The sequence below is a fragment of the Salvelinus namaycush genome, chromosome 24, assembly GCF_016432855.1.
Source record: "Salvelinus namaycush isolate Seneca chromosome 24, SaNama_1.0, whole genome shotgun sequence".
Classification (NCBI taxonomy): domain Eukaryota; kingdom Metazoa; phylum Chordata; class Actinopteri; order Salmoniformes; family Salmonidae; genus Salvelinus; species Salvelinus namaycush.
Window position 1 is genome coordinate 26764317 of NC_052330.1, and position 25743 is coordinate 26790059.

Genomic DNA, 25743 nt, shown 5'->3' on the forward strand with positions numbered 1-25743 from the left:
AAATATAGTGCACCACTTTTAACCAGAGCCCTAACTCAAATATAGTATACTACTTTTGACCAGAACCCTATCTCAAATAGAATATAGTGCACCAAATAGGGTGGCATTTGGGACGCATATGCTTTAAAAAAAATAATCTCTGAATATTCTTCACGTGTTTGAATGTTGATCTTACGTCAGTTGGAGATTGTGCTGTTTGCTAGCCAGCTAGACAAGGGTTAGGACATATCCAGAAATATACACAGCGATCATACATGGCTAGAACCAATGCTCTAGATAGTACTCTAGTTCTTACAGATAGTACTCTGCGTTCTTACAGATAGTACTCTGCGTTCGTACAGATAGTACTCTGCGTTCGTACAGATAGTACTCTGCGTTCGTACAGATAGTACTCTGCGTTCGTACAGATAGTACTCTGCGTTCGTACAGATAGTACTCTGCGTTCGTACAGATAGTACTCTAGTTCGTACAGATAGTACTCTGTGTTCGTACAGATAGTGCTCTGCGTTCGTACAGATAGTAATCTGCGTTCGTACAGATAGTACTCTGCGTTCGTACAGATAGTACTCTGCGTTTATACAGATAGTACTCTGTGTTCGTACAGATAGTACTCTGCGTTCGTACAGATAGTACTCTGCGTTCGTACAGATAGTACTCTGCGTTCGTACAGATAGTACTCTGCGTTCGTACAGATAGTACTCTGCATAGTACTCATGTAGATAACAGCTATTTGGTCATAAAAGCATGAAAGATGAAAGTGAACTGCTTACATAGCTTACATATTTAAGAGCTGCTATGGCATCCTTATATTCTTGTATTACTCATTCTAATATTATTCAATAACATTTTTGATCAAAACTGTTTTATATATAGGATTGTATCATATAGAATCATTAGCCTACATAGTTGTAGTATGTCATCACTCTTTCTCTTTACGGTCTATCCTTTAGTAATAGCCAGATTATTATCTTATAATTTTGCCAGTTCTGATTCATTATGAAATCTAATGGCCATGTTCGTTTCCAGATGTAATTCTAGATGATGAGACCCATGAGTCCAACGCTTTTGCCACTGCCAGAGGGACAACGGGCCTTATGTAAGGGTGAGAACGGAGTGGACATGCGAGATAGAGAGAGGGGGGAGAGAGATAGAGAGGAATGAAAACTGGGTCGACTACGTGTGACCCCCCCCTCCATCTCCTCCCCCTTGCCTTTCCTCTGCCCTCTCCGTCCTTCCTTCCTCCTACTTCCTCCTCCTACTTCCTCCTCCCAGCCATGCAGCACATGTTGCCAACACATGGACGGCTTCCTCAGTTGTGAGAAATGGTTAAGTCACATCGGCAAGCGTCCCCACAGTAGTTCTGACATGACAGAGCATTTTGTCCCCACACACTATCTCACTCGGGGGCGGCAGGTAGCCTAGTGGTTAGAGCGTTGGACTAGTAACGGAAGGTTGCAAGATCGCTGACAAGGTAAAAATCTGTCGTTCTGCCCCTGAACAAGGCAGTTAACCCACTGTTCCTAGGCCATCATTGAAAATAAGAATTTGTTCTTAACTGGCTTGCCTTGTTAAACAAAGGTACATTTAAAAAACTATACAACTCTCTTCTTCGCTTTACAACTCTGTCTTTTTCTTTGACTCACTGCCCTCCAGTTAATACCTTTGCTTTCACTTTCTCCTCCCCTCTTTTTGATCATCCTTCTCTACTATCTCCAAATCAATTCCCTCCTTTTTTTCATGCACACATGACAAGTAACAAAAGAGTGATAGACAAGGACAGTAATTCATTTAAATTACAACAATATACAAACTATACAACAACAAAAAGATATGTGTGTCTGTGTGTTTGTTTGTTTCAAATCAAATCAAACTTAGTCACATGCCGAATACAACAAGTGTAGACCCTACCGTGAAATGCTTACTTACAAGCCCTTAACTAACAGTGCAGTTCAAGAAGAGTTAAGTGTGTCCCCTTGCAGCTGTTCCATGAGATGTTGTTGAATCTTTTTTTTAAAGGTAATTTTGCTGTTTGCTTGAGATGGAAGGGAGTTCCATGTGATCATGGCTCTGTATAATACTGTGCTACCGTTCTCTATAGTTTCCCATCCAGGTTGTCTATACCTGGTGGTAATACAGTCTGCTACCGTTCTCTATAGTTTCCCATCCAGGTTGTCTATACCTGGTGGTAATACAGTCTACTACCATTCTCTATAGTTTCCCATCCAGGTTGTCTATACCTGGTGGTAATACAGTCTGCTACCGTTCTCTATAGTTTCCCATCCAGGTTGTCTATACCTGGTGGTAATACAGTCTCCTACCGTTCTCTATAGTTTCCCATCCAGGTTGTCTATACCTGGTGGTAATACAGTCTGCTACCGTTCTCTATAGTTTCCCATCCAGGTTGTCTATACCTGGTGGTAATACAGTCTGCTACCGTTCTCTATAGTTTCCCATCCAGGTTGTCTATACCTGGTGGTAATACAGTCTGCTACCGTTCTCTATAGTTTCCCATCCAGTTTGTCTATACCTGGTGGTAATACAGTCTGCTACCGTTCTCTATAGTTTCCCATCCAGGTTGTCTATACCTGGTGGTAATACAGTCTGCTACCGTTCTCTATAGTTTCCCATCCAGGTTGTCTATACCTGGTGGTTATACAGTCTGCTACCGTTCTCTATAGTTTCCCATCCAGGTTGTCTATACCTGGTGGTATTACAGTCTGCTACCGTTCTCTATAGTTTCCCATCCAGGTTGTCTATACCTGGTGGTAATACAGTCTGCTACCGTTCTCTATAGTTTCCCATCCAGGTTGTCTATACCTGGTGGTAATACAGTCTGCTACCGTTCTCTATAGTTTCCCATCCAGGTTGTCTATACCTGGTGGTTATACAGTCTGCTACCGTTCTCTATAGTTTCCCATCCAGGTTGTCTATACCTGGTGGTAATACAGTCTGCTACCATTCTCTATAGTTTCCCATCCAGGTTGTCTATACCTGGTGGTAATACAGTCTGCTACCATTCTCTATAGTTTCCCATCCAGGTTGTCTATACCTGTTGGTAATACAGTCTGCTACCGTTCTCTATAGTTTCCCATCCAGGTTGTCTATACCTGGTGGTAATACAGTCTACTACCATTCTCTATAGTTTCCCATCCAGGTTGTCTATACCTGGTGGTAATACAGTCTGCTACCATTCTCTATAGTTTCCCATCCAGGTTGTCTATACCTGGTGGTAATACAGTCTGCTACCGTTCTCTATAGTTTCCCATCCAGGTTGTCTATACCTGGTGGTAATACAGTCTGCTACCGTTCTCTATAGTTTCCCATCCAGGTTGTCTATACCTGGTGGTAATACAGTCTGCTACCGTTCTCTATAGTTTCCCATCCAGGTTGTCTATACCTGGTGGTAATACAGTCTGCTACCGTTCTCTATAGTTTCCCATCCAGGTTGTCTATACCTGGTGGTAATACAGTCTGCTACCGTTCTCTATAGTTTCCCATCCAGGTTGTCTATACCTGTCACACCCTGGCCTTAGTTATCTTTGTTTTCATTATTATTTTAGTTAGGTCAGGGTGTGACATGGGGAAGTTTGTGTGTTTTTGTATTGTCTAGGGTGTTGTATGGTTTAGGGGGTTAAATAGAGTAGATGGGTTAGTGTTCAGTGTAGGTGTCTAGGAAAGTCTATGGTTGCCTGAATTGGTTCTCAATCAGAGACAGCTGGTTATTGTTGTCTCTGATTGGGAGCCATATTTAAGGCAGCCATAGGCTTTAGCTGTTTGTGGGTAATTGTCTATGTCTAGTCTATGTTGCATGTTTGCACTTAGTCATTTATAGCTTCACGTTCGTCATTTTGTTGTTTTGTTTGTTCTTTTTCAAAATAAAGAGAAGATGTATTTTGCACACGCTGCGCCTTGGTCCACTCTTTCTAAAGAAGACGATCGTGACAGAATTACCCACCAATCTAGGACCAAGCGGCGTGTCAAGTGGCAACAGGACCCACCTACACAGGATTCATGGACATGGGAGGAGATACTGGATGGTAAGGGACCTTGGGCACAACCGGGAGAATATTGCCTCCCTCGTGAAGAGCTGGAGGCAGCTAAAGCCGAGAGGAGGCGATATGAGGAGGCAGCACGGAAGCAAGGCTGGAAGCCCGTGAGTACAACCCAAAAATTTCTTGGGGGGGGCCTTAAAGGGAGTGTGGCGAAGTCAGGTAGGAGACCTGCGCCTACTCCCTGTACTTACCGTGGAGAGCGAGAGTACGGGCAGACACCGTGTTACGCAGTAGAGCGCATGGTGTCTCCTGTACGCGTGCATAGCCCGGTTCGGTACATTCCAGCTCCACGTATCGGCCGGGCTAGATTGAGCGTTGAGCCGGATGTCATGAAGCCGGCCCAACGCATCTGGCCACCAGTGCGTCTCCTCGGGCCGGCTTACATGGCACCAGCCTTACGCATGGTGTCCCCGGTTCGCCTACATAGCCCGGTGCGGGTTATTCCACCTCCCCGCACTGGTCGGGCGACGGGGAGCATACAACCAGGTAAGGTTGGACAGGCTCAGTGCTCAAGGGAGCCAGTACGCCTGCACGGTCCGGTATTTCCGGCGCCACCTCCCCGCTCCAGCCCAGTACCACCAGTGCCTACACCACGCACCAGGCTTCCTGTGCGTCTTCAGAGCCCTGTGCCTCCTCCACGCACTAGCTCTATGGTGCGTGTCTCCAGCCCTTTACCACCAGTGCCTACACCACGCACCAAGCCTCCTGTGTGTCCCCAGAGTCCTGTGCGTCCTGTTGCTGCTCCCCGCACTAGCCCTGAGATGCGTGTCCTCAGCCCGGTACCACCAGTTCCGGCACCACGCACTAGGCCTAATGTGCGTCCCCAGGGTCCAGCATGCCCTGTTCCTTCTCCCCGCACTAGCCCTGAGATGCGTGTCCTCAGCCAGGTACCTCCAGTTCCGGCACCACGCACCAGGTCTACAGTGCGTCTCAGCCGGCCAGAGTCTGCCGTCTGCCCAACGGCGCCTGAACTGCCCGTCTGCCCAACGGCGCCTGAACTGCCCGTCTGCCCAACGGCGCCTGAACTGCCCGTCTGCCCAACGGCGCCTGAACTGCCCGTCTACCCAACGCCGTCTGAACTGTCCGTCTGCCAAGCGCCGCATGAACTGCCCGTCTGTACTGAGTATTCAAAGCCGCCCGTCTGTACTGAGCCTGCAAAGCCGCCCGTCTGCCATGAGCCTTCAGAGCCGTCCGCCAGACAGGAGCCGCCAGAGCCTTCCGCCAGACAGGAGCAGCCAAAGCCTTCCGCCAGACAGGATCAGCCAGAGCCTTCCGCCAGACAGGATCAGCCAGAGCCTTCCGCCAGACAGGATCAGCCAGAGCCTTCCGCCAGACAGGATCAGCCAGAGCCTTCCGCCAGACAGGATCAGCCAGAGCCTTCCGCCAGACAGGATCAGCCAGAGCCTTCCGCCAGACAGGATCAGCCAGAGCCTTCCGCCAGCCATGAGCAGCCAGATCCGTCAGCCAGCCATGAGCAGCCAGATCCGTCAGCCAGCCATGAGCAGCCAGATCCGTCAGCCAGCCATGAGCAGCCAGATCCGTCAGCCAGCCATGAGCAGCCAGATCCGTCAGCCAGCCATGAGCAGCCAGATCCGTCAGCCAGCCATGAGCAGCCAGATCCGTCAGCCAGCCATGAGCAGCCAGAGCCGTCCAGCCAGGATCCGCCAGAGCCGTCCAGCCAGGATCCGCCAGAGCCGTCATCCAGCCAGGATCCGCCAGAGCCGTCATCCAGCCAGGATCCGCCAGAGGCAGCCAGCCAGGATCCGCCAGCCAGCCAGGATCCGCCAGAGCCAGCCAGCCAGGATCCGCCATCCAGCCAGGATCCGTCCCTCAGTCCGGAGCTGCCGTCCCTCAGTCCGGAGCTGCCCCTTATCCTGGTGCTGCCCCTTATCCTGGTGCTGCCCCTTATCCTGGTGCTGCCCCTTATCCTGGTGCTGCCCCTTATCCTGATGCTGCCCCTTAGTCCGGTGCTGCCCCTTAGTCCGGTGCTGCCCCTTAGTCCGGTGCTGCCCCTTAGTCCGGTGCTGCCCCTTAATTCAGTGGGGTTAATGTGGAGGGTGGCTATTTGGAGGAGGCTACGAAAGCAGGTAGTGACTATGGTGGGGTGGGGACCACGACCAGTGCCAGAGCCGCCACCGTGGACAGACGCCCACCCAGACCCTCCCCTAGACTTTATGCTGGTGCGCCCGGAGTTCGCACCTTAAGGGGGGGGGTTATGTCACACCCTGGCCTTAGTTATCTTTGTTTTCATTATTATTTTAGTTAGGTCAGGGTGTGACATGGGGAAGTTTGTGTGTTTTTGTATTGTCTAGGGTGTTGTATGGTTTAGGGGGTTAAATAGAGTAGATGGGTTAGTGTTCAGTGTAGGTGTCTAGGAAAGTCTATGGTTGCCTGAATTGGTTCTCAATCAGAGACAGCTGGTTATTGTTGTCTCTGATTGGGAGCCATATTTAAGGCAGCCATAGGCTTTAGCTGTTTGTGGGTAATTGTCTATGTCTAGTCTATGTTGCATGTTTGCACTTAGTCATTTATAGCTTCACGTTCGTCATTTTGTTTTGTTTTGTTCTTCTTCAAAATAAAGAGAAGATGTATTTTGCACACGCTGCGCCTTGGTCCACTCTTTCTAAAGAAGACGATCGTGACAATACCTGGTGGTAATACAGTCTGCTACCGTTCTCTATAGTTTCCCATCCAGGTTGTCTATACCTGGTGGTATTACAGTCTGCTACCGTTCTCTATAGTTTCCCATCCAGGTTGTCTATACCTGGTGGTAATACAGTCTGCTACCGTTCTCTATAGTTTCCCATCCAGGTTGTCTATACCTGGTGGTAATACAGTCTGCTACCGTTCTCTATAGTTTCCCATCCAGGTTGTCTATACCTGGTGGTAATACAGTCTGCTACCGTTCTCTATAGTTTCCCATCCAAGTTGTCTATACCCCTGCACACCCTGCAATCCATGAAACACCCTTGCACTCTGTGGAACACCCCTGCACTCTGTGGAACACCCCTGCACTCTGTGGAAGACCCCTGCACTCTGTGGAAGACCCCTGAAATCTGTGGAACACCCTTGCACTCTTTTGAACACCCCTGCAATCCGTGGAACACCCTTGCACTCTGTGGAAGACCCCTGCAATCTGTGGAACACCCTTGCACTCTGTGGAACACCCCTGCACTCTGTGGAACACCCCTGCACTCTGTGGAAGACCCCTGCAATCTGTGGGACACCCTTGCACTCTTTGGAACACCCCTGCAATCCGTGGAACACCCCATCCATTCTTTGGAACACCCCTGCATTCTTTGGAACACCCCTGCATTCTTTGGAACACCCCTGCATTCTTTGGAACACCCCTGCAATCCGTGGAACACCCCTGCACTCTTTAGAACACCCCTGCAATCCGTGGAACACCCCTGCAATCCGTGGAAAACCCCTGGAATCTGTGGAACACCCCTGCACTCTTTGGAACACCCCTGCAATCCGTGGAAAACCCCTGGAATCTGTGGAACACCCCGCCTTCTGCGGTAGTTTTTTGTTATTTCAAGCTTTCAAATTGTTGCATGTGTCTTCTTCTTAAGGGGGTGGAAAGATTTGTTTTTGTTTGAGTGGTCTGAACAAAACCAACTGTGACATGGACCACACAACTCCAGATGTGTTAATTCGTCTAAAGCGCTGAGCCTTTTGTCAGGCCTTCTTCCCAGCTGCGGTGGGGCCTCTCCCTGTGCAAACATTGCTTTTGTACAACATTCAATGTCAATCGGCTCGACATGAAGAAATCTCGGCCCTTTATTATTAGGCTAAGACTTGACATCAAGAAAAACTTCCTTGCATAATAACTTAATAGGCTCTTTCCTGCCTTTCAATCATCTCTCCTTCACTTGGTGGGAAAAAGAGAGAGTTCAAAAAGAGAAGACGTACGGAAGAGTTGTCTCAAAGGCTAAACGAACGCTTTGCATCCAATTCAGTACACATGATGGAGGAGTGACTCAATCCATCATGGATTTTTATGGGGAGCTCTTATCTTGCCATGAACTTCTTGTGAAATAACATACCATGAATGAACTCAACCCCCCCCCCCCCCCCCCCCCCCGCTCTCTCTTCCTCTCCCTCAATCAAAAGCACACAGACTTTAATCCACTAGAACAATAAAAGAAAAAAAAAGTGGGAAAATTGAGTTGCAACATGGTAGAAAGAAAATATGTTTCAGAAAATAAACCACATTCCATTTTGTATTGCAAAACAGCACCATGTCAACAGTGTCAGGCGTCCAACACTCTGCGCCAAGGTCTCTGGGCTCTGGTCAAGCAAAACATTATGGTCGGAAGATTGCCATGGGAGACTGAAATGGAGACTGTACGGAGGGATAGAGAGAAGGGGGAGAGGAGAGAGAGAGAGAGGAGAGAGAAAGATGGTTTACTCGTAATGTGGTTTTGTACAATTGGATTACTGCTTCCTGAAATCTGCACATTGCAAGCTTTGTGGGACAACGACCAGATACTGCAGTATACTGTAGCTATAGCTGTTTCCTTATATTCCTCAGCTACTAGAACAGCAACATTTAACACAATTTTTCTTTCACTATCTACACTCTTACACTATCTACACACTATCTACACTCCTCTGTGCTCACTTTCTCCCCCTCTTTAGATAATCTGTTCATCCTGTATGCGCCACCATAACTCTTTTGGTATTTTTCAAACGCTGTCATTCTCACAGAGGAATAAGTTCCTGTCCTACATTCAATTCTCTGAAAGTAATTACACAAATGATGTAATTAATCAACCAAATTGACATAATGGCTTTTTCCCCACAGCCTGTTTCATTGATTTGATGAGGACCAGTTAAGTCAAGCCTAATGGGTCGTCTTACTAAACAGCAAACATTAATCCATTTGACTTGGCCATCACTACAGATCAGTCAGACTTGGCCATCACTACAGATCAGTCAGACTTGGCCATCACTACAGATCAGTCAGACTTGGCCATCACTACACATCAGTCAGACTTGGCCATCACTACAGATCAGTCAGACATGGCCATCACTACAGATCAGTCAGACTTGGCCATCACTACAGATCAGTCAGACATGGCCATCAGTACAGATCAGTCAGACTTGGCCATCACTAGAGATCAGTCAGACATGGCCATCACTACATATCAGTCAGACTTGGCCATCACTACATATCAGTCAGACTTGGCCATCACTACATATCAGTCAGACTTGGCCATCACAATAGATCAGTCAGACTTGGCCATCACAATAGATCAGTCAGACTTGGCCATCACTACAGATCATTTCACACTGATGATTTTGGATCATTGGTCAGTGAATCAGATCTTCTTTGCCTCCTATGTTTTGGAGAATGCTTTATTTTTACAAAACCGAATGTAAATAGTTGAAAGATTCAGTCGCCCACATTGCATGAGGATGACTCTGTCCCTCTGAGCGTACCCTCCACACAGCACCAATGACAAAACGTAGGCCTACATTGTGTGTGTGTGTCTGCGTGCGTGTCAAAGCATACATTGGTCTCTCTGGTACCAGGCTCACACGGAGAGAGATGTTGAAATTGCAGTGGAATATGGAAGCAGCATGTTACATGATATATTTCCTTAGGGCCTCAAGCAAACCAGCACCTTCGACACAAAGCTATCATCCTCCTGCATGGCATGGGGAATTAAGCAGCACTGTGTTTTGTCATGGCTAGTTGTCATACACCCACTGGGCACAGACGTCAATTCAACGTCTATTCCACCTTGGCTCAACGTAATTTAGTTGACATTTCGTGGAAACAACATTCATTCACAACAACCAGTGTGTGCACAGTGGGCAGTTGTCACACCCTGACCTTAGAGAGCCTTTATATTTCTCTATTTGGTTAGGTCAGGGTGTGATTTGGGTGGGCAATCTAGTTTTCCTATTTCTTTGGTTGGCCTGGTATGGTTCCCAATCAGAGGCAGCTGTCTATCGTTGTTTCTGATTTGGGATCATACTTAGGCAGCCTTTTTTCCCACCTTAGTTTGTGGGATCTTGATTTTGTATAGTTACTGTGTAGCCTGCAGAACGTTACGTTCGTTTATATTTTGTTGGTTTTTTGGTGTTCATCAAATAAAGAAAGATGTACACTTACCACGCTGCACCTTGGTCTCATTCCAACAACGGACGTGACAGCAGTTACTATTATTTCTAATGAATCACCTTGAACGTCTCAGTTAAATGTTCCTTGGATGGAAACTTAGTTTTTTTCATCACTTGATAACACCTCTTATACTATTTTGGAGGTTAGGAAAAACTGTGAACAGGTGTGATAATTACGTCGCTGTATTTTGGCTAATCATGTCACGCGACCTGTATTTGAACCTTTATTTAAACTGTTTTCATCAAACTGTCCCCAAACTGTCAGATGGTCCATCACTGTCCTCAGGCAATTGTTTTCATTTTTGGTCTAACACTCATTTCTGGAAAATGCTTAAAAATCAAGTTTCAAATCCAGGTCATGTGACATGATCAACCACAACATAGGGCCCTAGTAATGTACAAGGCCTTAATGCCATGAGTTGTGTTATATGTTTTTGGTTGGGGAAATACAAGCATAGGTTTCCCTGCCCTGAAGGAAGTTACGGATTATATAATTCTACGAAAACCATGGAAAGTATGTGCATGTCCCTCTCATACACCATGAGGACTCAAACCAATAACCAAAAACTGGATGAAAATAAGCTGACTGCTGCAACACTGTGGTGACCACCATCCAATATGGCAGAATCTAACCGCCTCTCTCTCCATCTCGCACGTTCACACACAATATCAGAGAGAATATTGTCAAACCAAATCATGAAACAGTTTTTCATTAATAAGAAAAACAAACGTGCTTCGACCAACAGTTCATCTAGAAGTGTAACGCTCGTCTTTCTCCTCTGAGGAGGAGGAGCAAGGATCGGACCAATATGCAGCGTATTGTGAAGACATGATCTCGTTTATTTAAACGAAGACGAAAAAACACTTAAACAAACTACAAAATAACAAACGACGTGAACAGACCTGAACTTGCGAACAAAACACATGAACGCACGAACAGGACGGAACACACGAACGAACGAAACGAAACAGTCCCGTGTGGTACAAACACTGACACAGGAACAATCACCCACAAACAAACAGTGAGAACAGCCTACCTTAATATGGTTCTCAATCAGAGGAAACGTAAAACACCTGCCCCTGATTGAGAACCATATCAGGCTAATTGAAAATGAACCCAACACAGAAACACATAACATAGAATGCCCACCCAGCTCACGTCCTGACCAACTAAACAAAGACAAAACAAAGGAAATAAGGTCAGGAACGTGACAGTACCCCCCCCCCCCCCCCCCCAAGGTGCGGACTCCGGCCGCAAAACCTGAACCTATAGGAGAGGGTTTGGGTGGGCATCTGTCCACGGTGGCGGCTCTGGACGTAGTCCCCACCCCACCATAGTTAATCCCCGCTTCCGTGGCCTCCTCCTAATGGCTACCCACCATATTAACCCCACTGGATTAAGAGGCAGCACCGGACTAAGGGGCAACACCGGACTGAGGGGCAGCACCGGACTGAGGGGCAGCTCCGGACTGAGGGGCCGCTCCGGACTGAGGGGCCGCTCCGGACTGAGGGGCCGCTCCGGACTGAGTGACGGCTCTGGCAGGTCATGGCTGGCTGACGGCTCTGGCAGGTCATGGCTGGCTGACGGCTCTGGCAGGTCATGGCTGGCTGACGGCTCTGGCAGGTCATGGCTAGCTGACGGCACTGGCAGGTCATGGCTGGCTGGCGGCACTGGCAGGTCATGGCTGGCGGGCGGCACTGGCAGGTCATGGCTGGCTGCTCCTGTCTGGCGGGCGGCTCTGGCTGCTCATGTCTGGCGGGCGGCTCTGGCTGCTCATGTCTGGCGGGCGGCTCCTGACTGACGGACGGCTCTAGCGGCTCCTGACTGACGGACGGCTCTGAAGGCTCAGAACATACGGGCGGCTTTGAAGGCTCATGACAGACGGGCGGCTTTGAAGGCTCATGACAGACGGGCGGCTTTGAAGGCTCAGGACAGACGGGCGGCTTTGAAGGCTCAGGACAGACGGGCAGTTCAGACGGCGCTGGGCAGACGGATAGCGCAGACGGCACTGGGCAGACGGGCAGTGCAGGCGGCTCTGGGCAGACTGGCAGTGCAGGCGGCACTGGGCAGACGGGCAGTGCAGGCGGAACTGGGCAGACGGCAGACTCTGGCCGGCTGAGGCGCACAGTAGGCCTGGTGCGTGGTGCCGGAACTGGTGGTACCGGGCTAAGGACACGCACCTTAAGGCTAGTGCGGGGAGCAGCAACAGGGCGCACAGGGCTCTGGAGACGCACAGGAAGCTTGGTGCGTGGTGCCGGAACTGGAGGTACTGGGCTGGAGACACGCACCACAGGGAGAGTGCGTGGAGGAGGAACAGGGCTCTGGAGACGCACAGGAAGCCTGGTGCGTGGTGTAGGCACTGGTGGTACTGGGCTGGGGAGGTGGCGCCGGATATACCGGACCGTGCAGGCGTACTGGCTCCCTTGAGCACCGAGCCTGCCCAACCTTACCTGGTTGAATGCTCCCCGTAGCCCAACCAGTGCGGGGAGGTGGAATAACCCGCACTGGGCTGTGTTGGCGAACTGGGGACACCATGCGTAAGGCTGGTGCCATGTATGCCAGCCCGAGGAGACGCACTGGAGACCAGACGCGTTGAGCCGGCTTCATGGCACCTGGCTCAATGCTCAATCTAGCCCGGCCAGTGCTGGGAGGTGGAATAACCCGCACCGGGCTAAGCACACGTACAGGAGACACCGTGCGCTTTACCGCATAACACGTGTCTGCCCGTACTTTCGCTCTCCATGGTAAGCTCGGGGAGTTGGCGCAGGTCTCCTACCTGACTTCGCCACACTCCCTTGTAGGCCCCCCCCCCCAAGAAATTTTTGGGGCTGACTCACAGGCTTCCTACCGCGTCGTCGTGCTGCCTCCATTCGCCGGTATCCCTCCTCACACTGCTCCAGAGAATCCCAGGCGGGCTCCGGCATTCTCCTTGGGTCGATCGCCCACCTGTCAATCTCCTCCCACGTAGTGTAATCCAGATTCTGCTCCTGCTGCCGCTGCCTGTTACCCCGCTGCTTGGTCCTTGGTTGGTGGGTGATTCTGTAACGCTCGTCTTTCTCCTCTTCTGAGGAGGAGCAAGGATCGGACCAATATGCAGCGTATTGTGAAGACATGATCTCGTTTATTTAAACGAAGACGAAAAAACACTAAACAAACTACAAAATAACAAACGACGTGAACAGACCTGAACTTGAGAACAAAACACATGAACGCACGAACAGGACGGAACACACGAACGACCGAAACAGTCCCGTGTGGTACAAACACTGACACAGGAACAATCACCCACAAGCAAACAGTGAGAACAGCCTACCTTAATATGGTTCTCAATCAGAGGAAACGTAAAACACCTGCCACTGATTGAGAACCATATCAGGCTAATTGAAAATAAACCCAACATAGAAACACATAACATAGAATGCCCACCCAGCTCACGTCCTGACCAACTAAACAAAGACAAAACAAAGGAAATAAGGTCAGGAACGTGACAAGAAGACCCTACTGACACAACATACCTGGCTTTTCTTTGAGGTGTTATTGAATCCCCAACCAAAAACATAATAGGTTCTGAATGGACCCTTACAAAAAAAGATTGCATTCAGAGTGCAGTATATCTGCAGTACTGTAGTATTTACTGCCTATACACTGAAGTAGAGGTCGACCGATTATGATTTTTCAACGCCGATACCGATTATTGGAGTACCAAAAAAGCCGATACCGATTAATCGACAGATTGTTTTAAAATGTATTTATTTATTTGTAATAATGACAATTACAACAATACTGAACAAACACTTTTATTTTAACTTAATATAATAAATGAATAAAATCAATTTAGCCTCAAATATAATGAAAAATGTTCAATTTGGTTTAAATAATGCTAAAACAAAGTGTTGGAGAAGAAAGTAAAAGTGCAATATGTGCCATGTAAAAAAGCTAACGTTTAAGTTCCTTGCTCAGAACATGAGAACATATGAAAGCTGGTGGTTCCTTTTAACATGAGTCTTCAATATTCCCAGGTAAGAAGTTTTAGGTTGTAGTTATTATAGGAATTATAGGACTATTTCTCTCTATACCATTTGTATTTCATATACCTTTGACTATTGGATGTTCTCATAGGCACTTTAGTATTGCCAGTGTAACAGTATAGCTTCCGTCTCTCTCCTCGCCCCTACGTGGGCTCGAACCAGGAACACATCGACAACAGCCACCCTCGAAGCATCGTTACCCGTCGCTCCACAAAAGCCGCGGCCCTTGCGGAGCAAGGGGAACAACTACTTCAAGATCTCGGAGCGAGTGACGTCACCGATTGAAACGCTATTAGCGCGCACCCCGCTAACTAGCTAGCCATTTCACATCGGTTACACCAGCCTAATCTCGAGAGTTGATAGGCTTGAAGTCATAAACAGCTCAATGCTTGAAGAGCTGCTGGCAAACGCACGAAATTGCTGTTTGAATGAATGCTTACGAGCCTGCTGCTGCCTACCACCGCCCAGTCAGACTGCTCTATCAAATATCAAATCATACTTAATTATAACATAACACACAGAAATACGAGCCTTAGGTCATTAATATGGTCAAATCCGGAAACTATCATTTCGAAAACAAAACGTTTATTCTTTCAGTGAAATACGGAACCGTTTTTATCTAACGGGTGGCATCCATAAGTCTAAATATTCCTGTTACATTGCACAACCTTCAATGTTATGTCATAATTACGCAACGAGCAACGAGCCAGGCGGCCCAAACTGCTGCATATACCCTGACTCTGCGTGCAATGAACGTAAGAGAAGTAACACAATTTCCCTAGTTTAATATTGCCTGCTAACCTGGATTTCTTTTAACTAAATATGCAGGTTTAAGAAAATATACTTCTGTGTATTGATTTTAAGAAAAGCATTGATGTTTATGGTTAGGTACATTTGTGCAACGATTGTGCCTTTTCGCAAATGCGCATTTGTTAAATCATCCCCCGTTTGGCGAAGTTGGCTGTCTTTGTTAGGAACAAATAGTCTTCACACAGTTCGGACTGACGCCGAGGAATCCAACTCCTCTCCTCTGGGCCATATCCTTCCCAATCCACGAGATACTGGAACCCTCGACCCCGCCGTCTGGAGTCCATGATGCGGCACACCGTGTAGGCAGGACCACCTCCGATCATCCGAGGAGGAGGAGGACGAGGAGGAGGGGGCAACAGAGGACTGAGGAGAACCGGCTTGAGGCAGGAGACATGAAAGGTGGGGTGTACTCTAAGCGTTGCAGGCAACTTGAGTCGAACCACAACAGGATTAATGATTCTCTCCACCACAAACGGACCAATGAACTTCTGTGACAGTTTCTTCGACTCAGTCCGTAGAGGAAGATCCCGTGTAGCCAACCAAACCTTATCTCCGACGGTATAAGCGGGGGCAGGAATACGGCGACGATTCGCCTGGATCTGATACCGGTCAGAAACTCTGAGGGCCTTCCTGGCCCGATGCCAGGTCCGGTGGCAACGACGAATGTGGGCCTGGACAGAGGGAACCGAGAGATCCCTCTCCTGAGAAGGAAACAAGGGAGGTTGGTAGCCGTACAGGCACTGGAAGGGAGACATCCCAGTGGCAGATGAAGGGAGAGTATTATGGGCATACTCGACCCAGGGTAACTGAGAGGACCAAGAGGTGGGATCAGAGGAGACAAGGCAGCGCAGCGTGGACTCCATCTTCTGGTTGGCTCTCTCCGCCTGACCATTAGATTGGGGGTGAAATCCAGATGTGAGACTGACTGTAGCTCCAATGGCCAAACAGAAGGATCTCCAGACAGCAGAGGTAAACTGAGGACCACGGTCAGAAACAATGTCACTGGGCAACCCGTGGACCCTGAAAACCTCTCTAACAAGGATCTCGTACGTCTCAGTGGCAGATGGAAGCTTGGAGATGGGGACAAAGTGAGCGAACTTGCTGAATCTGTCCACAATGGTCAGAATGACCGTGTTCCCAACAGAAGAGGGCAACCCCGTGACAAAGTCCAGAGCCAGATGCGACCAAGGTCGCCGGGGAATAGGTAGGGGGTGAAGAAGCCCAGAGCTGGGCCGATTGGTACTCTTATTCTGCGCACAAACAGGACAAGCGGCAACAAACCTCCGGGTATCTTCTCCCATGGCAGGCCACCAAAATCGTCTGCGCAGTAGCGCCATCGTCCGAGCAACGCCAGGGTGACAAGCTATCTTGCTGGCGTGGGACCACTGAAGGACAGCAGAACGGACCGACTCAGGCACGAACAACCGACCGGGTGGACCGTTACCGGGGCCGGGCTGCGTCCGAAGGGCCGCCATCACATCCTCCTCAATCCTCCATGTAACGGCTCCCACGACAAAGTTCTGGGGAAGAATCGTCTCAGTCTTGGCCCCACTCTCCTCCGTCTTGGAGAACATCCGGGACAAGGCGTCCGCCTTGCCGTTCTTCGACCCAGGTCGGAACGTCAGGGAAAAATTGAAGCGTCCAAAAAACAAAGCCCACCTGGCCTGACGGGAGTTGAGACGTCTAGCCGATTGCACGTAAGCCAGATTCTTGTGGTCAGTCCAGACCACAAACGGTTGCTCCGCTCCCTCCAACCAGTGGCGCCACTCCTCCAAGGCAAGCTTCACAGCGAGAAGCTCCCGGTTACCCACATTGTAGTTTCTCTCAGCTGGTGAAAGACGACAAGAGTAGAAGGCGCAGGGATGGAGTTTACCGTCAGTGGAGCTACGCTGGGACAGGATGGCGCCCACTCCCACATCAGACGCGTCCACCTCAACAACAAACTGACGGGAGGTGTCAGGTTGAGAGAGAATCGGGGCGTTGGTGAATCGGCTCTTCAAGTTCAGAAATGCTCGGTCTGCCTCAGGAGTCCAACAGAAAGTTCTGGTGCAAGACGTCAGGGCAGTTAAAGGGGCGGCCACCCGGCTGTAATCACGGATAAACCTCCGATAGAAGTTCGCAAACCCCAGGAATCCCTGGAGCTGCAATCTCGTACCGGGCTGGGCCCAATCCCGAACCGCCCGAACCTTCTCTGGGTCCATCTTGATCTCACCCCTGGAGATGATGTACCCGAGGAAGGATGTAGTGTGGGCGTGAAAATCACACTTCTCTGCCTTCACAAACAGACGGTTCTCCAATAACCGCTGCAGGACCTGCTTGACATGCTGGATGTGGCTGGAAAGCTCCTTTGAGAAGATAAGGATGTCATCCAGGTAAACGAACACAAACAGACCGATCATATCCCTCAGCACGTCATTCACCAAACCTTGGAACACTGCTGGGGCGTTGGTAAGTCCAAACGGCATCACCTGGTACTCGAAATGTCCCATAGGTGTATTGAACCCAGTCAACCACTCGTCCCCCTCTCTGATTCGAACCAGATGATACGCATTGCGTAGATCAAGCTTCGTAAACACAGTAGCACCCTGTAAAGAGTCGAAAGCGGAGCTCATCAAGGGCAGGGGGTACTTGTTCTTAACCGTAAAATCATTCAACCCCCGATAATCAATACACGGTCGAAGAGAGCCATCCTTCTTACTCACAAAAAAGAATCCAGCTCCCAGGGGTGATGACGAGGGACGAATGAGACCTGCAGCTAGAGACTCCTTTATGTAGGTCTCCAGGGCTTCCCGCTCAGGTCGAGAGATACTGTATAACCGTCCCTTGGGAAAGGCAGCTCCAGGGAACAGATTAATCGCACAATCATAAGGTCGGTGGGGAGGAAGTGACTGAGCCTTCTGCTTACTGAACACCTCACCCAACTCGTGATATGTTTCAGGAACCAGGGACAAATCAGGAGGAGCAGACTCACTGACCCGACTGGGGACAGCATGAGAACAGGCAGTCCTGAGGTAGTTAGCATGGCACTCAATGCTCCAACTAGTTACCTTTCCAGTCACCCAATCGAACGAGGGATTGTGTTCTCAGCCAGGGGTATCCAAGAACCAGAGGAACATGGGGGGGAAGGCAAAATGAGGAAGGAGATAACCTCTGAATGATTCCCCGACAACAGCATCTTTACCGGTTCAGTCCTCATAGTGATCCGAGCCAGACTACTGCCATTCAGAGTGGTAGCTTCAATGGCTTCCGGTAATTGCTCCTTAGAAAGCCCCAGCTGTTCCACTAAGTCGGCATCAATGAAGCTGCCATCGGCACCTGAATCAATGAACGCGTTAATCGCTAAACTCTGATTCTTATTCATGAGGGTAGCAGGAAAACGAGGTCTGACAGGGCTCTTGAGAGGTTGAAACTGGCTCGCTAAAAAACCTCCCAAACTTAGCGAGCCGAGCAGTTTAACGGGCGCTGAGGACAAGCGGAGATGTAATGTCCCGAGCTACCACAGTAGAGGCAGCTGTTGGTCTCACGTCTACGTTGGCGCTCGTCCTTAGTTAACCCGTGCCGCCCCACTTGCATAGGTTCAGGATCTGGCGGCAGGACTCCTCCACTAATCCCGTGTGGGGAAACATGATTGACACGTTCTGGTCCACTCGCTGACCTGAATGGTAACCGAGTAGCTGATTGATTGGACGGGACCCACTGCTTCTCCCTCCTCTCTCGGACTCTGTTATCCACCCGAATAGATAATGGGACCAAACTGTCCAGGTCACTAGGCTCTGGATAGGAGATCAGCTCATCCTTGAGTTGCTCCGACAACCCCTGGTAAAAAGCCGCTTGTAGTGACTCCTCATTCCACCCACTCTCCACAGCCAATGTCCGGAACTCAATCACAAAGTCTGCCACGCGACGAGCTCCTTGGCGAAGAGAGAACAAACGCTTAGCTGCGTCCTTACCTCGGACTGGATGGTCAAAAAGCTTTCTCATCTCTGCCGTGAACTCCTGGTATGACGCCATGCAGGTGTCCTGTTGTTCCCAAACAGCTGAAGCCCATTCCAAAGCTCTACCACGCAGCAGTTCAATAACAAAAGCTATCCTAGCCTTGTCTGTGGCGTAAGAGTGGGGCTGCAGATCAAAAATTAAACCACACTGCATAAGAAATTAACGGCATCTTCCCAAATCCCCTTCGTACTTATCAGGCGTTGGAACCTTGGGCTCACGGAAGGAAACAGCTCCAGAAGCGGCAGGTGACAGGGGTGAAGCAGGTGGTGGATGATCCGCCGGCAAACTGAGCTGAGCCTGGATACTCGTCAGACTAGCAGAGAAGTTCTGAACCGAAAACGCTAACTCCTGTAGCGCCGTACTGTGTTGTCCCAACATCCTCCCCTGATGGGTAATGGCATGGCGAACGGAGTCCAGGTCCGCTGGGTTCATCCTTGGCCGGATCGTTCTGTCACGGTTTTCTAAACTAGAACCCAGAAGCAGACCAGGACAAGGAGAGTAGGACGAAGGTGAGTATTTATTTACAAGTTTAAACGTAGAGGTAGAATGATCCAGGTGGCGGAGCGGGCAGCGGAGGTGAGTTGATGGGAGTGAATAGGCAGATCCAAGGGAGTAACAGAAGCCACCGACGACCAGGCAGGGATGGGGTGAGTGTTCCGGGTGAATGACTGTAGACAGAACAAACGGAGGTAAGTTCAAGGCAAACAAGACGTACAAAACAACAAAACAAACTCTATCAAACTGGAGGCTGATACGCTGGCACAACATACTGTTCATGGCTAACGATCCGGCAGGGAATGGATGTCAGGTCAGAGCTTATGAAGTGGAGGGGTGATGATCAGGACCAGGTGTGCAGATAGCTGATGGGATACAGGTGCGGGTAATCAGATCTCCCAACTAGCTACGTCGCCCGGCAACCAGACAGGGTGCGTTCCAGGACACCGGAAACACACTCCAGGACAGAACACAGGCAAAAACAGACTCAGGAAGCGGGATTCGTGACACAGGCGGCCCAAACTGCTGCATATACCCTGACTCTGTTGCACAGAACGCAAGAGAAGTGACACAATTTCCCTAGTTAAAAGAAATTCATGTTAGCAGGCAATATTAACTAAATATGCAGGTTTAAAAATACATACTTGTGTATTGATTTTAAGAAAGGCGTTGATGTTTATGGTTAGGTACACATTGGTGCAAAGACAGTGCTTTTTTTGCGAATGCGCTCGTTAAATCACCCGTTTGGCGAAGTAGGCTATGATTCAATGATAAATTAACAGGCACCGCATCTATTATATGCAACGCAATACAAGCTAGATAAACTAGTAATATCATCAACCATGTGTAGTTAACTAGTGATTATGTTAAGATTGATTGTTTTTTATAAGATACGTTTATTGCTAGCTAGCACCTTACCTTGGCTCCTTGCTGCACTCACATAACAGGTAGTCAGCCTGCCACGCAGTCTCCTCATGGAGTGCAATGTAATCGGCCATGATCGGTGTCCAAAAATGCAGATTACCGACTGCAGTTACTGCACTTTTACTGCAGTTTCAAAACTGCAGTCTTTTTTTGTGAGGGGAGAGTTTCTTCTCTTTTCTATAACCTGTAGGGAACACAATATATGGTATAATGGGGAAGGGGGATACCTAGTCAGTTGTACAACTAAATACATTCAAATGAAATGTGTCTTCTGCATTTAACCCAACCCCTCTGAATGAGAGCAGTAAGGAGATTACCTTATTTGACATCATAAATACTTGGAAAGTAGGTTTCTCACTTACGGGGGGCACAAACTGGGATATGGTGGGGGGGAATGGGCAGGGTACATGCAAATTAAATACTGTAGTATTTAATATAGTTTACACAAATGTAGTGTTTTTGCATACATTTCTGTAGTATTTACTACAGTGTTTTTTTTGTGGATACCACCGTGTGTAGTATAGTATTCTACAGTATACTACATAATTATATAGTAAGTACTGTAGTATTCTATAGTAAACTGCAGCATTTTTTCGTGGGTAAATCTGAAATGTCAGACTACAATTTGCAATCACAGATCACTCTGGAGTCAGATGTTAACAGAATGTGTAATTTGGCCTATTAAACACAAAAATATTTTCACATTTTCATATGTCAATCGAACTCAAGCCCCTCCCAGCCAACATAACCATGCATACATGCCGCGTTTTAAAAGGGAACTGCGCTCAACTTTTGCAGGATAGAGGGGGCTCTCTGCAGGGCAGAAAGGACACTTAAATCTGGACTAACCACAAGCCCTGTGTTTTAGGTAACTTTATTGTTTTCTCTTTACAATAGCTACAACAAAAATGACAGCAACTATCGTTCCTCCTTTCTTAGAATACACCGACGTGAACAAGGTAACGAATGTTCATTGATTGCTTTGAGCTCAAGCTAACGTACCTGGCTAGCTAATTGTTTAACTAATTTATCATCGCCTAGCTAGCTCATTAACTTTTTCGGGATTGTTCAGCAAACGTCAGTGAGTACTAGCTGTATGCATGGCATGTAGGTGACAAAGTATAAAGTGCTTAATGGCTGTTAACAATTCAGTACATTTATAATAATTCGCTTAGCAGGCAATTTATGTTGTCGCTGTTCATGTCACATGTTAAGTTCGGGTCTAGATAAGAGTGCTTAGCGTCGCAAGCTTACAATCTAACATTACCATTTTAAATGTTACCTAGATAGTTATGTAGTAACAAACGATTATTTGACAATACAACGCTTTGCCATCAAACTATGGGTTCACGTCACATGGTATTGAAAATTATTTGATGAACAGGCGGATTCAACACTAACGATAGCTACTAGTTTTCTTGCAACCATTTGCGCCGTTGACGTGTGCAATGCATGCCTTGCTGAAAAGCTGTGTCGCGCAGAGAAATGGCAATTCAAATCAAATGTTATTGGTCACACGCATAATTAGCAGATGTTATTGCGGGTGTATCGAAATGCTTGTTTTCCTAACTCCAACAGTGCATTAGTATCTAACAAATCACAACAATACACGAATCTAAAAGTAAAATAATGGAATTAAGAAATATCTAAATATTAGGACGAGCAATGTCGGAGTGGTGTTGACTAAAATACAGTAAAATGGAATACAGTATATACAAGTGAGATGAGTAAAGCAGTATGTAAACATTATTAAAGCGACCAGTGTTCCATGTCTTTGTATATAGGGCAGCAGCCTCTAAGGTGCAGGGTTGAGTAACCGGGCAATCCCCACTCAGTACGAATTGTAAACAGCTGTGCCTCAGTTTGAAAACATATTGGATGTCAGCATTTGAATACTGTTTATCTATATCCCTTTTGAAATAGATAACCAGTAAACATCTGCTGAAAGTTTTAATCGATTGTCTTATCTATGTAACTAGCATTTGTGCATATTGCTGTCACATGCACATACTAAGGCCATAATTGTTAGGCAGTGCTTTTTGTTTGTTAGTAGCCCATTTGTCTTTACCATGTGACTATGGAGATGAGTCTTTCTATATTGTTGTTCAAGAGCTACCTAGTAGAATGAATATTCTGTTCAATGCAAGTAATAAAAGGTCTGGACTGTAACCTCGGTCAAAGTACTGCTAGATCAAAACTTTATTTTTTTTCATTCACTACTGATTGACATTGACACTTTATCTACATGTTTATGTGACTGTTCTTTTCTTTGCAGAACAATAAGATGTTGAATTACAACAACAACACTTTCGGTGGGCCCCACAACAACGGCTCCTCCTTGCTGGACAGGAAGGAGGTGGGGGGCAGTGGGCTGTTGCAGAACTGTGACTCGGTCACCCTTCCCAACGCTAAATTCAACCAGAACCAGTTCATCAACAGTCTGAAGGTGGACCCCTTCTCGCTCCTGATTGGTGGTTGCGGCAGTAAAAACAAGGAGAACTGCTTCCGAGATCGCTCCTTCTCAGAGACCGGGGAGCGCCTCAAGCCGGGCAGTCAGCTCCAAGCTCTCGGCATCGGACAGAGCCAGGGCCAGCAGCAGGTCAACTCCAGCCGCTATAAGACGGAGCTGTGCCGGCCCTTCGAGGAGAATGGCTCCTGCAAGTATGGTGACAAGTGCCAGTTTGCCCACGGCATGCAAGAGCTGCGCAGCCTGAGCCGCCACCCCAAGTACAAGACAGAGTTGTGTCGCACCTTCCACACTATGGGCTTCTGCCCCTATGGCCCGCGCTGCCACTTCATCCACAACGCAGAGGAGCGCCGCGGCCCACCGCCACCCCTCTCCACTTTCAACAAGATGGAGCGCCCTCGCCTCCAGCACAGCTTCAGCTTCGCTGGCTTCCCCAGCCAGGGCGGTCTGCAGGTCAGCCCCACCTCGGTCACCCCGCCACCTATCTCCACCGATGAGGACATGAGTGACTGGCCCAACAAACCCTTCACCTACACCAGCCAGGAGCTGGCCAACCTGTTCAGGCCCAGCTTAGGGGGGGGCCTCCCTGTCTTGGAGCCTGGTCTGCTGACCCCGGCAACGCCCTCCCCCACCGCCCCCTGCTTCTTCCGGCCCATGTCGGAGTCTCCCGCCAGTCCCCCGGACTCTCTCTCAGACCTGGAGGGCTACCAGAGCAGTCAGAGCGGCTCTGAGTCCCCCAGCCTGGACGCCTCACGCCGCCTGCCCATCTTCAGCAGGCTCTCCATCTCTGATGATTAGTGTCTACACCCCCCCCCCCCCCCCCCCCCCCCCATGGTCCCGTCCCTCACCTTGTTTACAACCCAGAAGTGGACATGGTAGTTCTATGCAGCAGTGTTGTAGCCACTTAGTCCAATCAAAAAGCAGATTTCCTCCTCTGCAGAGGAACCTCCGCTCCCCCCCTGCCCTCCTCATCTCAGATTAATCCGATTAGCCAATGAACAGAGGTGTCTTATTTTACCCAAATGGTCACTAAAGAATCGTGATACGTAGCGGTTAACATGAGAACACTAGTTCAAGACAAGTCGTCCTTGGGTGAAGGGCTACAATAACGCTGAAAGGTAGAAGAGATGGATCAGAACATGTCAGTGACAGCTCCAGTGTGTCCCATGTCACGAGTGCCCTGTCGTTTTGGTGCATAGCAGTTCTGCATATCGTCACGTGACCATTGCTGCCTGTGCCACAGCTATCTTCAAACCTCTCATCCTTCTACGCCTCGAGAGGACTTGTGACAAATCAGTGCTCCATTTACAATGGGTCACCTTTTTCTTAAAATTAAACCAGCAAAAATATTATTGGACAATCAGTTCTGATGAAGTGCCTTGGTGATGTCCGATCAATGTGTACCAAGACACCTGTGGGACTACAATGGTTACTTTTAATGATCCCACTTTTTTTCCTGCCCCTCTATTTTTGAATTGTGTAATTTTTGGATATGAGGACTAGACAAACGCACAGATAACTTTTGTTTAGAATAAGGGGGGGAAGAATTCAAATTTTATTTTGGTGCTGATATGTGCTCTCTGGCACCATGATCACAACCCCTAAGAATAATCTGTGGTGCCCTTAGAAAATGTCTATCTGTAGTCGTGTTGAAGGTCGGAGGAGTAGGACTGTTCATATGAGTAAACTCTGGCCTATTAATATTTGAGCTTGGCCTGTCCTCTGTCTCCCAGGACCACCACCACCCAGTTTAATAGCTGACTGAGAGGACCCCTCTGTCAAAAATCTGAGTGAAAAGCTCTTCCATTAATTCCACCTTGTTCAACATTATTGTTTAGTTTGTTTTGAAAACCTTGAAGTTTTTCCCTTGTCACTGATTATTTAACTTATCAGAATGTATTTATTGCTGATCTTAAGGCATTTTTTTGTATTTATCTTGATAATGAAACAATAGAATATATTTTCCTTTATGTTAAATTATGATCTTCTGTATTGATTGAAGACTTTTTTTATTTTCTCCGACAGTTAATATATTATACAGCAATTAAATTTTTCTGTTTTGTAACTACACTTTGATTTATTTAGAAAGTTAATCTTAATTTAAAGTTATTTTTGTTGTATTTATTGTTTTTCCCCTTCCCTGATGTTGAACTGTGGTGTTCAGGTTGTGTTTTCTATCCTAATCCTCCTTCCAGTCGTGGATTGCAGCAGCTCTCCAAGGTTCTCTAGAATGCAGACTTGGGTGTCAGTCCTCTTCCTGTTATTTCACTTTCTTTTGACCAGGACAAACATTAATTTTAGTATTTAAGTCACTCTTAGCCTATATAACAGCGTTTTTATGCTGCTAACAACAAATGGAAATGTCTTGAATTAGTTAATTATGGACGCTCGCAAATTCCACAATGCCATGTACACATTTATTAGCTTTTTTTTTACCAAATAAGGTGATGTTGTTTTGGTCATTTTTGTTGGACCAGTCATTCCCATTTAAGTACCTATCAATACATTCCAGGTATCCCCAAGCATTGTGCCTTTATCACACGTTTTAGAACACAGAGCAGATTTAAGCCTAAACCCCTTGTAGTGGAATAAAGGTTAACAGGGTTGACGTCAATCAACAGGTGAATGTATTCTCTTTTTAGCAGCTGTTGCTGTTCTCTATAGTCTTCTTCATTCTCATGTATTATTTTTGTAATGACAGATTGCAGTTTAAACTTTAAACCAATAAAACCCATATTTCTATTGAACGTCTGTCTTCCTGATTGACAAGGGCTGTTTGCGGCTGAGTTTGGGAAAATGTTCATTGTAATCTTTTCATTGTTTTTGATGTAATCA

At 47.8% G+C, this 25743-nt stretch overlaps 1 protein-coding gene across 3 annotated transcripts; it reads left to right on the plus strand.

Annotated features, from left to right (window-relative positions):
• The first annotated feature begins 1285 nt into the window (after positions 1–1285).
• LOC120019123 (mRNA decay activator protein ZFP36L1-like) lies at positions 1286–25655 on the plus strand. Of its 3 annotated transcripts, none has more exons than XM_038962395.1 (2): positions 1286–1471; positions 22717–25655. In XM_038962395.1, the coding sequence occupies exon 2, from the start codon at positions 22726–22728 to the stop codon at positions 23704–23706; it is 981 nt and encodes a 326-aa protein (XP_038818323.1). In that variant the 5' UTR covers positions 1286–1471; positions 22717–22725; the 3' UTR covers positions 23707–25655. The 3 variants fall into 3 exon arrangements, with proteins under 3 accessions (XP_038818323.1, XP_038818322.1, XP_038818321.1); XM_038962394.1 differs by lacking the exon at positions 1286–1471 and adding an exon at positions 21190–21309; XM_038962393.1 differs by lacking the exon at positions 1286–1471 and adding an exon at positions 21213–21400.
• Positions 25656–25743: the final 88 nt, after the last annotated feature.